The following is a 13,522-nucleotide window of genomic DNA, read 5'->3' on the forward strand; positions in this document are numbered from 1 at the left end:
AATCCAAGCGGCAGCACAGTGACGTCAGGTTCTTACACTACAGGATTAACTGAATGATTTATCCTCCATTCTTCACAGGTCTCTAGTAGTTACTGTAATGCAAATGCAATTAAGTGACTCATCCTATAAACCTGTGTAATTAAAGGGGAAATTTTATTGTCATTTGTTTAATATTCCCATTAATAAGAATGTCTTAGCACACGTTTCCTGAATAAGAAAGCAATGGACAAATTCCAAGGACAAACAGGGATTTTCTTTTCTTTTCCCATGAAGCTAACGTTATGGAATTTAAACAGATGTTCTATTTGGTCATAGTTAATAAAATGAATTCTGGAGGATTAAAATCGGGCTCAGTGTGTTTGCACTCGATTATCACTAAAAGACAACTTTGCGTTAAAAGTTTGCAAAGGCTGCTGGCCATTCTACACTGGACAATCACTGGGCTGTAGATCAGTGAGTGCCTACAGCTCTCCTTCTCCAACAAAGCCAGACTAACAAAAATAATTTTTCTAAGGGTTAAGAAAATTAAAATCTTGGAAAAGTATGTCCCTCTTGGAATTTCAGTGTCTGGCAAGTGTGCAGGTCACAATGCAGCGTATCATCGGGAGAGCCACTGCCTGGCTGTCTCCAGCCCTGATTAGAGCTGCCACACCCTTCAGAGATGAACACGGTGTCTGGTAGCATGGGAACAAAACAGAACAGATCTTAATGCAAGGAGGAAACCAACACAAACTATTGAGCGCCTCTGTGTAGGCTCTCTGTGCTAGAGAACCAGCATGCAAAGAGGAGAGAAAAGGCAAGAGAAACGCAGACCATCTATAAAAAATAAAATTAAAAAAGAAAACAGAAAAAAACACTGGAAATAGGATGGAGAAACCAAAGGTGAAGCAAAGAGACAAATCAAAGACACAATGTCAAAGACACACACTGCAGCGCACAGCTAAAAAGAAACCCTCTGATGAGAGAGTAAAAAGTACAACCAAGAAGCTGGGAAGCAGTGGCCAGCCCTAACGGCGGCACGTGGTGAAGTTCAGGAGCTGCTGTTTCACATCATTCCTCCTAAGAGGACACAGAAGGGCCAGGACTCGCTCAGAAAGTCTCTCGGGCTGAAGACGCACCTCAGTCTACAACAGCCTGCTTGCCAACCAAGTCAAGCCCTGGGAATAATCCTAGCAAAGCAAAAGGCTTTCTTTGATGGATCATTGTGCTGGCTAATACTCTGTCAACAGCAATACAAACTGCAGTCACCCGAGAAGAGGGACCTCAACTGAGAAAATGCCTCCACCCGACTGGTTATGGGCAAACCTGTGCTGCGTTCTCATGACTGATAGTTGATGTGGGAGAACCCAGCTCACTTTGAATGTGGCCACCCCTAGGCAGGTGGTCCCGGATGTAAAAGAAAACAGGTTCAGTAAACCATGGGGAGCGTGCCAGTAGCAGCATTCCTTCATGGGTTCTGCTTCTGTTTCTGCTTGACTGAGTTCCCTCAATGGTGGACCAACATGGAAAATGTAAGTCAAATAAACTCTTTTCTTTCCAAGTTGCTCTTGGTCAGAATTTTTTTATCATAGCAATAGAAAGCAAACTAAGATGTATTCTTTCTTATCTGAAAAATGCAAATTAGCTTTTTATAGTAAATTAGCAACAGAATTTTTAAAAATCACATTTTTTCCTGACCTTATATTAATGATTTTAAAAAGTTCAAACATTAGGGTAACTCTACTCCACACTATATTTACAATGACAAAACTACTCTCTTGCAGATCTCTGGATGAAGCATCTTGACCCTAGTCCTGGGCCCCTCTTTCCAACACCTCCTATCATGAACCCCAGTTACACATTCAAATGTAGACAGAACCAAGTGGCTTCTGGAGGCAAGAACTGAGCTTCACGTCAGCTTTAATCCGGGTGTCTGGTAGGCTGTCCTAGTGTCCGTCTTAGCTCGCTATCTAAGAGTTAAGAGGACGGAACGCAGAGCTCCCGGCAAAACAGGGAAAACTGGGGATCGGAAACAGCACTTGCCAACTGCAGAAACTTAGCTGGGGCAGAGCTGCACCCTACATGTAGGTGTCTTCTTACTGTTAAAGGCTTTTTTTCTGGCTTTGGTTTTCTTTGAAGGCAGGATCTTGTTTTGTCCCTCATACAAGCCTTGAACTAGTCATTCCCCTGCCTCCAACTTTAAAGACTTGATTATCAAGAATACAAACTTAGCTCATGTTTCTTGAGTTTCTATTAGGTAAGAGGCATGAAAAAAAGAGATCTACATATATCCTCTGGGTTAATTCTCCAAAGAACGGTGATTGATTCAAATAACCCAATAAACAAAAGAATTCTAACACACATATTAATGCATTCAGTCTTACTTAAAATTAAAACATCATTTTCAGCTCATAGACCACTAGCACCACCAGTAAGCCCAAGGACAGGGGAGCTTCAGAATTCTCAGCAAAAATACAGGCTGGTACTTCCACAAACTCAACTTTCTATTATCTGTCAAAATTACACATTTATATGTCTTGGCATGTAACCTACAAAAAACCTGGCACACGTGTACAAGATGGCACATAAACAGCATTACACCTTGGGGTGCGTCTGTAATGGCAACCAATGAGGGGCTGGCTAAGTAAATAAAGGCTCATTTGTACAATCAAGCACCATGCAATCATAAAGAATAAAATGATCCAATTTGGCTAGCAAATACCATCAGCATGAGATGGAGCCCAAAGGATCAAACGAATGGCCCTAGAAGGCATTCTTGCATATCACCATAGAACCTTCACCTGGCATTGGATGGAGAAAATGACAGAGCCCCCACATAGAAGCACCGGATTGAGCTCCCAAGGTCCTGATGAGGAGCAAAAGGAGGGAGATCATGATCAAGGAAGTCAGGACCGTGAGGAGTGCGTTTACCCATTGAGACGGTGGGACAGATCTAACGGGAGACCACCAAGTCCAGTTGGAATGGGACTGATGGAACAGGGGACCAAACCGGACTCTCTGAATGTGGCTGACGGTGGAGGAGGACTGAGAAACCAAGGACAACGGCGATGAGCATGAACTCTACAGCATGGATGGGCTCACTGTGAGCCTTGTCAGTTTGGTTGCTTACCTTCCTGGACTTAGGGGGAGCTGGGAAAACCTTGGACTTAACATAGTGAAGGGAACCCTGATGGCTCTTTGGCTTGGAGAGGGGCGGAGTGGGGGTATGGGTGGAAGGGAGGGGAGGGAAGGGGGAGGAGAAGGGGAGGAGATGGAAATTTTTAATAAAAAAAAGAGAAAAAAATAAAAAAATAAAATTCTCCCGCACCATAAAAAAAAATTAAAAAAAAATAAATAAATAAAAGAGAGACTGTAACATGATGAACTTGGGGGAAGACTCCAAGAGAGAACAAACAACAGAACCAGAAAGGAAATTCTAAGGACAACGTATAGACATCCCTAAAGGGGGTCGCTTGTTGCCTAACAGGGATAATGAGAGTGACTGAGTCTGCAAGGCAAGGCCATCTCCTCTGGGGTGAACTATACAATGATTTTTACATCTCAGTTTGGGGTCTTGAATTTACAGAACAGGCTGCACTATCCATTTGACCTGCTTATAAGATGTGTGTGTCGGGAGGAGGGGGTATCTTTATCTACCTCCAAACTATTGGGTGGCTACACTCCTGTACAAGAAGCCAGGAGTTACTCATTATTAAGATGGTAATATCTACAACCAAGACGGCACCAACAGCATCATCCCTTCAGATCCGAGCAGCAAAAGCCACAAACTGGAATTTTCTCCTCTAGGACACAAAATCAGGCTCTTTCTGGGGCATCTCCCAAGTCTTCCCCTCCAGTCTTCTAGCAAACATGCAGCTGAGGTGAGAGGTTCAATTTATCCTCCTTGCAACACCCCACCTTATCAATGATCTCTGAAAGCATCCTTCCTTGACCTGAGGTTCATCTGGGAAACAGGGAATCCTGGATTCTACTTAGACATGCAACACACACACTCCTTCCCTGTCCTAGTTCAGGCTATCACATCTACTTACCTCTTTGACTACTTCTAACTGCAAGCCTTCAAGAATCATGGCTCATTTTGTGTCAGTGTGTTCATGTATGTACCCTCACATGCACATGTATGCAAGTGTGTATGCATATACATATGTGTACGTGTGAGCATGTGCAGGTCAGAGGTCAAAACTAGGTGTCTTCTTCAATCACTTTCCCCCTCATTTTTGAAACACAGTCTCTCACCAAACCTGGAATGATCAGTTCCGCTAGGCTGGGTGACCAGTGAACACCAGGGATCTGGCTACCTCTGCTTCTCCAACCCTGGGACTATACGCAATTGCCAATATAACCCTCTTTTGATGGCAGTACTGGGGGATTCAAACTCAGGTCCTCACTCTTGTGTGGCAGATACTTTACCAGCTTGATGTGGGAGGGTCTTCTGTTTTAATAAAAGAAACTGCCTTGGCCAGCCCTTAGGTGGGTGGAGTAGACAGAACAGGAAGTGAGGTAGATGGCTCAGTCAGATACCACGCCTCTCCTAAGTGAGATAAATCACCATGCCTCACCTCTCTGGGGCAGACTGCCGTGCCTCTCCTCAGGGAGAGAGATGCGATGAAGCCAGCCACCAGGTCAGACATGTTGAATCTTTCCCAGTAAGACACCACTCGTGGTGTTATACAGATTATTCGATATGGGTTAGTCAAGATGTGAGTAAGAGGCTGAAACTAATGGGCCAGGCAGTGTTTGAAAGAATACAATTTGTGTGTTGTTAATTGGGGGCATAAGCTAGCAGGCGGCCAGGAGCGGGGCGGCGGGAACGCAGCCCGAAGCTCATCACTACACAAGCTGAACCACCTCCCCAGCTCTAAGGCTTGCTTTTATTATAAATGTGACAAGAGTGGGCATACCCGGATGGGCACCCTCTGAACTCATCACTCCAGCCCTTAACTACATGGTAAAGAAGACTCCCCTGTGTGCTTCCCCAACCAGACAGAGCTATCTGCATAGTGTTAAGTAGAATCTGTAGATAAAGGCATCAGCTGAACTTAACTCACTTTAAGCTCTTTTAAAACAGATTGTTTTTCTCTGCTTTCTTTCCCCACCTAAGTCCCTCTAATTCACACTCAACAGCATGAGGCTAATTTGTATAACACTTTCAGGTCAATGCACCTAAAATCATCTTGACCACACCCACAAACATGACTGTGTTCCCCACCTCCATCTTACTGCAGTAACCCCAGTGCACCAAGATGCTCAGCCGTATCTAAGTTGGTCAAGTTCATGAGAAAGAAGAAAAGAGAAAAGGTGAGGTAAATAGTCTAATCTGCTGATCTCGCTCAGACTCCATGCAAAATCCGCAGAAACTTAACTAGTTCAGGAGAACAAGAGGCAAGGTATACAATCTCTACAAAGACCAAACACGACACTGTGTGACAGTGCCCACAAAGCCCAGAGAACGCAGATCTTGCTTCTAATGCATGCAGCTGAACGTCAAGCCCCTCTTAAAGGCAGTAGCTTGTGAGGTAAAACTATTTAAAGAAAAAAATGCACACTGAACAAATTGCATACATGTCCTGGTGGTTCTCACTAACATTTCTGTGTGTTTCTTATTGAAACAATCAAATGGGCTCTAGACAGAGATTTTATATTACTGTCAGTCTAACTCAAGGCTTAGAACTCTTCATAATGCAAACTGTTGTTTACAGCAGACATCCCTTCTGATTTGTCTCACCTGGAGAAGCTGCATCTCATTCTGCAGTAATTCCCTCTCATGCCAGCTGAGGCCGTGGACAGAGCAACACCTCAACTGAAAGCAGCTCTGAAGGAGCCTCGATGAGCACGCACAATGCACAAGACCCCAATCAAGCTGCCAGCAAAGCTCTGCCACTCTGAGTAAACAGTCATCTCAGTAAGGTCACAGGACTCACGAGGATTGCAGCCAAAAAATTAATTACTAGCACGACATATGTCAAAACAAATTTCTGAGAGGATGGAACAACAGTTGTGAGCATGTGTTTTATCTCTCTGTATGCAAAACTAGCACTCTCTGGAATGGAAATATATTCATTTATTCAGCCCTTTTCAGAAAAATTTTAAAAAATGTTAATTACTCTTTCCTCCGCTCTTTCTTGCACTCAGGTGTAGAGGAGCAAATAACACAGGTATCGTGAGTCAGAAAGAAAGGGCAGAAGGAGACTCATTCGGGTGATATTTCTCAGACAATAGCAACAAATGCAGAACACAACGAATGAGGAACATTCTGTTTGCCAAAAAGGGAGCTGTCAGGCTCCACAAGGCCACACTGCAGGTTGTTACCTCCTGAAAACCAAAGGCCTAGGCCACACTACACACAGCCTGTAAGCCACAGGGAGCGCAAAACAAGAGTTTTCAAAAGATGACCAATATTCTCCTAACATTATTTACATTAGAAATACTTTTGCAAGTTAAAATGTTTCAGTCGCAGGACTCCAAGAGGAGGAAACATCACCCAGTTCTTCCCTTTGTCATGGAAAACTGTGTCCCGGACTAAAACCGTTTCTCACACCTCACTGTGTAAAAATTCAAACAGTCTCCCCTCTGGAAGGCAAAAATTAAAGCATGTTGTCTACAGTATCTAGTGATGTCATTACTGAGGGCCAAGTACAGCATGTTAGTTAGAAGGCCCAAGATGAAAGCACTGGATTTCTCTCCAGAAAGAGCGCCCGATCCACTGCATTTCACATTGGGGAACCAAAAGCTACCTCCCTGTGGTGGGCTTCTTACATAACCGATCTTGCCATGTTAGTCCTTACTATTTCAGCTAGCAGATGCTTAGCCAGCTGGAATGATAGAGACACCAGCCGCCCAGCAAACCATCACGAGCATTCTTCTACATGGAAAGACCAAGGTGCAGCTAAGCAGTTCCTGAGTGACGGCATTCTCCTGATTCTTAAGAAGCATAGGGTCGCCAATCAAAGCCCACCCTGCTTCGGGACTTCAGGAGTAGTAGTGACTGGGTTACCTCTCTCAGAACTGTGCTTTTATAGCCTCGGTACAGTCCTTGGATCCCCTGAAACAAACAAAAGCCAAGTGATCAGAAAACTGAAGAACATTCTATAAAGAGACCTGCCTGCTCCAAAATTTGAGTTCTAAGACATTGCTTAGCCACAGTTTTCTGAAGTTAAACATTCTAAACTGGTTTAAAGCATACAAGCCTGCAGTTAGCTCCCCTGCAGTTGGCATCTCTAATAACGAAACAATATATGTATTAAGCAACAGTGTTTATCTTTTGAAAACATTTACATTGTATACATTTCCAAAAGGCAGTCCATCATTCTTTAATGGAAGATGAGGACTTATTTCAGAAATTGGTCAATAATCTCTCAAAAAGTATGTATTATGGATAAGCCTAGTGTCTGTTATATGCTTAAGTACACACATAGTCCAATGAGCAGTCCATAGGACTGACCGCATTCCTACAGTTGGTAACAGACCAGAAAGATGAGGGATTTGGTGGCACACACCTGTCATTCCAGCACTCAGGAGGATGAGGAAGAAGACTGAATACCAGCCAGTGTCACACAGGAAGTCCCCATCTCCAAAACAAAGATAAAGAATAACTTTTTCTTTAAACCTAAACTAAGATTGGCTCACACTAATTTAAGGAAAGCAGAAAAAAAAAAAAAAAGACACACATGATGGCAGAAGCCACAGCCACAGCCCAGGCAGCAACAGTGAATAACCCCAGGAGTTCAAGGCCAACCTGAGCAACACAGCAAGACTTTGACTCATATAAAAGCAAACTAGAACAGAGGCTTCTGCTAAACTGATCGAGGACAACAGAAACATGCCTAGTGTCAGACGTGTGTCTAGGGAGGGCAGCTCTGACCACTGCCAACACTGATTAGAAAGAGAAAGAACATTTACTTACTTAATTGTTTGTTTAAGGGTCTCATGATGTAGCCCAGATTGGCCTGGAACCCACTGTGTAAACCAGGCTGGCTTCAAAACTTAGGAAGCTCACCTGCCTCAGCCTCCAGAGTGCTGGAATTAAAGGCATGTGCCCCCATGCCAGAGGAGAAAAGACAATTTCATGTAACATATGATGCTGGCAATGATTACCAGCCCACTATTATATCTTATATTAAATACTGCTTCTCTCCCACGGGCCCTCTAGTTCTGTAGCAATGTTCTGAAGGAGTATCTTAGTTCCTTCACATGACTGGTCTGTCTGATCTGGAACCGAGACGGATTACATTCAGAGCACATGCAGAAGTGGCACTTGCAGCGCGGATAGTAACCCAGAGACAGATACTGGGGCTCAACCTGAAGGTGAGAGAAGCAAAGCAGCCAAGCCACGAAAAAGAGCAAGTTCCTGTCTCATCCCGCCTTATATTCCTCTCTAGTGCTCGAATTAAAGGCGTGCACCACCACTGCCCAGCCTCTATAGCTAACTACTAGCATGGCTGCTGGGATTCAAGGTGTGTGCCACCACTGCCTGGCCTGTACGGCTGACTACTGTGGCTGTTTTGCATTCTGGTCTTCAGGCAAGCTTTATTCATTAAAATACAAATGAAATATCACTACAAGTACTCAATACATGAATGCTTCAAAATTTTAAAGAGTGAAAATAAAAATTCAAAAAGAAAGGAAAAGACAATCTCAGCAAAAATGTTATTGTAGTTAGACATTAAGGCCATCCTAAAGTTTCTCAAGGCCCCTGCAATGAGGTCACAGTGTTCTCACTAAAATTGCCCTCATCAGAGAAAGAGGGGGGTCTAAAGCAGCCTTACCTCTTCATTTAATATAGCAGAAAAGATCTGTAAGGTTGTTGAAGAAGCAGACACCTGCGCCTTCTGTTTAACCACTTCAGAAGGAACTCGAATCAAGCAGGCAACCTAAAACATACGGATTTAATTATATCTGAAAAGGATGTTGCTGTTGCAAAAACTGACATCTTTTTATATACAAAACTAATAATGCAAACATCATCTTAAGGTTTAATGTGAGGTGTCAAAAAGACTTATTAACCTAAAATTCTTGAACCTTCAAGGACACACAGTGTCATCAGTGCCAAAACCCTCCTTAGAATGAGATCTACTCACCTTGGACACCAAGCTCCACACATACATACACACCACTCAGTGGCAGGAAGAAAATTCCATTCTCATGGATCCCCAACTCACAGAACAGTATGTCACACTTAAGCAACTTTTCAAGCCTGTTTGGCCAAGGAATATACCTTTTCTTGACTAGAAGTAACGCACCAGGAGAGGCGAGACGGGCTGTAAGCTGGCAGCCCTGTCCCTCCCACCAACTCTCAAGCCAGCCTGGCACCTAGGCCTTCCCACCACACCACTGAGGACCAGCACCAGCATTCCAGCAGACACTGGTCCCAGCTACGCACACTCACACCTAGCCAAGTCAACAAGCAATTCTTAAATTGTCTTCGGTGAAGAGAAGAGGATTCCACACTGAAGGCTGGCGGCCTACTTTCAGAAATAGAGACTAAAGTTGAAACCAGAAAGTAGGAGAGGGGACGGCTAGTCAGTCATGGGGGAGATAAAAGGATCGTTAAACAGTTTGTGTTGATGCCCCTACACAGCAGTATTCCAGAGACAAATGCTTTCTGCAGCTTGGATTAATGCCCAGTGTTTTACACATGCTTGAGGACACTAAATTTCAGCTTTTAGAATATGAATATATACTTATATATAAGAGATGGCAGGAAATGCAGATAATCTTTCTTCAGTGATACATGTAGCTACACTAGGTGGTACAGATCTATAATGTCGGCCTTCTGGGATGGCTGGGAGAGGAGAATCCAAGGCCTCCCTGGACAACTTAGCAAGATTGGTATCAAAAACTAAAGTAAGAGGGCTGAGGACACAGGCAGGTGTACAGACATTATCTAGCACTATGAAGCCCTGGGTTCAGTCTCTAGTACCACAAGATAAACTACGCTGCAAATAGAACTGCTCTCATTATGCAGCCCAGGCTGGTCTTCAACCCAGAGTCCTCTTACCTCAACCTCCGAAATGTTAGGATTACAGGCACACATGTACTAATATGGCTAGCCAAAGCTTATTTTTTTCATTTAGAATATAGTATTTTTATTAATTCTTTAAGAATTTCATGCATGTACACATTATATCTTTGAGAATTTTATGCATGTATACAATGAAATATGATTATCTATCCCAACATCATCCCCCCCAAGCTTGTGTACTGTCCTCTTTTATTTTTTTAATTAAAAATTTCTGCCTCCTCCCCACCTCCCATTTACCTCCCCCTCCACCCTTCACTCCCCCTCCCTCTCCTGTCCGAAGACCAGTAAGGGTTCCTTGCCCTGTGGGAAGTCCAAGGTCCTCCCCCCTCCATCTAGGTCTAGGAAGGTGAGCATCCAAACAGGCTAGGCCTCCCCCAAAGCCAGTATATGTAGTAGGATCACAATCCAGTGCCATTGTCCTTGGCTTCTCAGCAGCCCTCACTGTCCGCCATGTTCAGGGAGTCCGGTTTTATCCCATGCTTTTTCAGTCCTAGTCCAGCTGGCCTTGGTGTGCTCCGATTAGATCAGCCCCACCATCTCGGTGGGTGGGTGCACCCCTCTCGGTCCTGACTTCCTTGCTCATGTTCTCCCTCCTTTTGCTCCTCATTTGGGCCTTAGGAGCTCAGCCCAATGTGGGGCTCTGTCTCTATCTCCATCCATTGCCAGATGAAGGTTCTAAACCCAGAAGTCTAGTTAGTGCTGCCTATATGTGTACAGGTATAGAGCTATATCCACTGAATAATTGGACCTAATCAAGGGCCATACTCCCGAAACAATTGACTCTCCCTCCCTCCCTTGGCAGCTATCAACTCTCTGAAGCTTCTCAGTGAGCGCTGGGGCTGGTGAGTCTCCTCCACTCCAGGCTGGAATGCTGACCTTGTGGAGGTCTTGGGAAGGCAACCACAGATTCTATAAGCCTTGTCTAAAAGATATTGTTTGCCCCTTGCCTTCTTGATATCTGCCTCTTAAAATCTTCCTGCCCCCTCCCACATGACATTTTCTGAGCCCTGGGAGGAGGGGATGTGGTAGATATGCCCCATATACAGTGAGCATGCCACAATATTTTGACCAGCTGGGAGTTTCTTTGTTAACTGCTATCCTCTCAACAGAGCTATCTTTGATGCTATGCTACACTAATCTATGATTATAAAGATATGACCTTAGAGGTCAGTTTGATATTTTGTCCACTTATCAAAATAATAGGTTTACCCTTGGGGTCTATGATCTTCCCAATCATTGGTCCTTGGACATAATTACATGTGTTTCCTTCCATTGAATGGTATGGTAAAAGGAGCGGTGGGCTGCATTCCCGGCGCCTGGCCACCTGGCTAGTTTACACCCGAAATAATTACACGGAAACTGTAAGAGAGAGAGTCATGTAAAAGTGTTTAATTGAGCTGGGTGGTTGTGGTGCACGCCTTTAATCCCAGCACTCGAGAGGCAGAGGCAGGCAGATCTCTGTGAGTTTGAGGCCAGCCTGGTCTACAAAGCTAGTTCCAGGACAGGCTCCAAAGCTACAGAGAAACCCTGTCTCAGAAAAAAAAAAAAAAAGGCGGGGGGAATAACTTCTATTTCAAGTTTCAATCTGTATTCTCTTGCTTTATAACCAGATATAAGAGCATCCTTTAGCCGGGCAGTGGTGGCGCACGCCTTTAGTCCAGTACTCGGGAGGCAGAGGCAGGCAGATCTCTGTGAGTTCGATGCCAGCCTGGTCTATAAGAGCTAGTTTTCAGAAAAGGCTCCAAAGCTACAGAGAAAACCTGTCTTGGGGGAACAAAGTGTTTAATTGGAGTTACCCTAAACAGGGCATAATGCTTCTCCAAAAGCCATAGCTTGCCTAAATAAAAGCCCAGTTTTAGATATAGGATACCTCTCCATGAGTAGCTCATGAGAGGTAACCTGGAGACCCCCAAGCCAATGCAGGCTTATGTCGGTGCTCTTGGTTGCTCACTAGAACTTGATGGTAAGACCCTATCACAGAAAACACTTGGGTCACAGGACATGGAGAAATCAAGTTGGTGCTAACAAGATGGATTCTTCCCTGCTAGATAGGCTTCAGGGAGCCAAGTATGCTATGACGGTTGCTAGGGGAGAACAGTTATCAACAGCTTCATTCAGATGAGGCTTACTTTTTTCAAAGCAATTCTTCTAATTTCTAATCACAGATTCTAATCTAACTTGGATGTAGCAAAAGCGGTTTTATTCTTTCTGAAACTAAATACTTCTATGAGTTACAAAACTTTTGATGTCAAAAACATTAGTGGCAAACATTTTAGACTCTGAAACCTTCATAGACTCTGTTACAATGGTTCAACCATATGGTTTTTAGTACGAAGAAGCCATAGACAATGACATGTAAATGAACAGTTTGTGCATGTTCTAATACAACTTTATAAAAGCAAGCAGTAGTTTGCTCTAGATATAAACAAATTCTTCTTTGGTACTATCCTTAGCACAGCACAGATGTACACCTCAGCACTCCAAGATGCAAAGACAAAGGTGACATGATGTGTCTCTACTTTTTTACTCAGCATGGTGGTGCATGCCTACAATCCCAGAATGTGGGATCGCAAGGTTCAAGATCATCCTCAACTATGTAGGGAGTTCAAAGTCAGCCTGGGCTACATGAAACTATCCTGTCAAAGAAAAAAGAAGACTGAAGAAGAGGAAGAGGAAGAGGAAAGAAGAGAAAAGAAACAATGCCCCATCTCTAATAAATGGGGAGGAATAGACAATGATTTCAAGAATCAAGGAGGGGAAAGGGAGTATTGGATCTAGGGTAGTGGGGTATTGGGTGGAGCCTCCAGACCTAGGGAAAATTGTTAGAGATTATTATTCGGTTGAAGGAGCTTTCAAATGAGCCAGAAGAAGCTGGCAAATCAGGTCACAGTCGAAAGCTCTGGGCAATCAGACAGACACCCCAAGTACCATCATACAGAGCTTGAGCTTCATGACATAGACCAGGAAAGTCAGAGTTTAAGCAGAGATGCAATCACCTATGCCAAGACTGCATTGTGGGAAACAGTGCAGTTTGAGAAAACAGAAAGGTAAGATTCAAAGGTCAGGTACAAGGAGGAGACAAGCCAAAAGGCTGCCACAAAAGTTTGATGAACGATGATAGGAAATAAATATGGCTCAGAGAAGAGGTCAAATTCAAAGAAAAAGACAGGAATAAACTCCCAGACTAGGTTTGTTAGGACTACCCAGACCACAGCCTGTAAGTTGTTCTAATAAACCCCTTACTAATATGTAGGCACTCTTATCAGTTCTAATACAGCTAGAAAGTGAGAAAAATAGCATGGCTCGAACTACAGAAGCCACCAGAGGTCAGGTGAGCACTGGCACCAGAACAAATGGAGCCCTAAGGAGTACCAGCTCTTGAAAGGCAAGCAAGACAAGAAATGGCCAGAAAAGCACACGGGGCAAGAAGGCCAGGCAGCGGCAGTGAGCTCATGCGGTCTTGGATGCTCTGTGAGAGGCTTCCCAGAGGCTAAACATAGA

General features: G+C 44.0%; 1 protein-coding gene across 6 annotated transcripts in view; it reads right to left on the bottom strand.

The window, feature by feature from the left end:
• Slc25a26 (solute carrier family 25 member 26) overlaps positions 1 to 13,522 on the bottom strand; it is a 112,800-nt gene that overhangs the window by 70,344 nt on the left and 28,934 nt on the right. For 5 of the 6 annotated variants that reach the window (XM_038318401.2, XM_038318397.2, XM_038318399.2 and 2 more), the window contains 2 exons: positions 8,766 to 8,870; positions 6,995 to 7,042 (listed from right to left, as the gene is read on the bottom strand). The exons of the other annotated variant lie outside the window; for it this stretch is intronic. In XM_038318401.2, the coding sequence (XP_038174329.1) occupies positions 6,995 to 7,042; positions 8,766 to 8,870 (153 nt within the window). The remainder of the gene's footprint in view (positions 1 to 6,994; positions 7,043 to 8,765; positions 8,871 to 13,522) is intronic. 6 annotated transcript variants of the gene reach the window in all.

This window comes from Arvicola amphibius, chromosome 2, assembly GCF_903992535.2.
Source record: "Arvicola amphibius chromosome 2, mArvAmp1.2, whole genome shotgun sequence".
Taxonomy (NCBI): Eukaryota; Metazoa; Chordata; class Mammalia; order Rodentia; family Cricetidae; genus Arvicola; species Arvicola amphibius.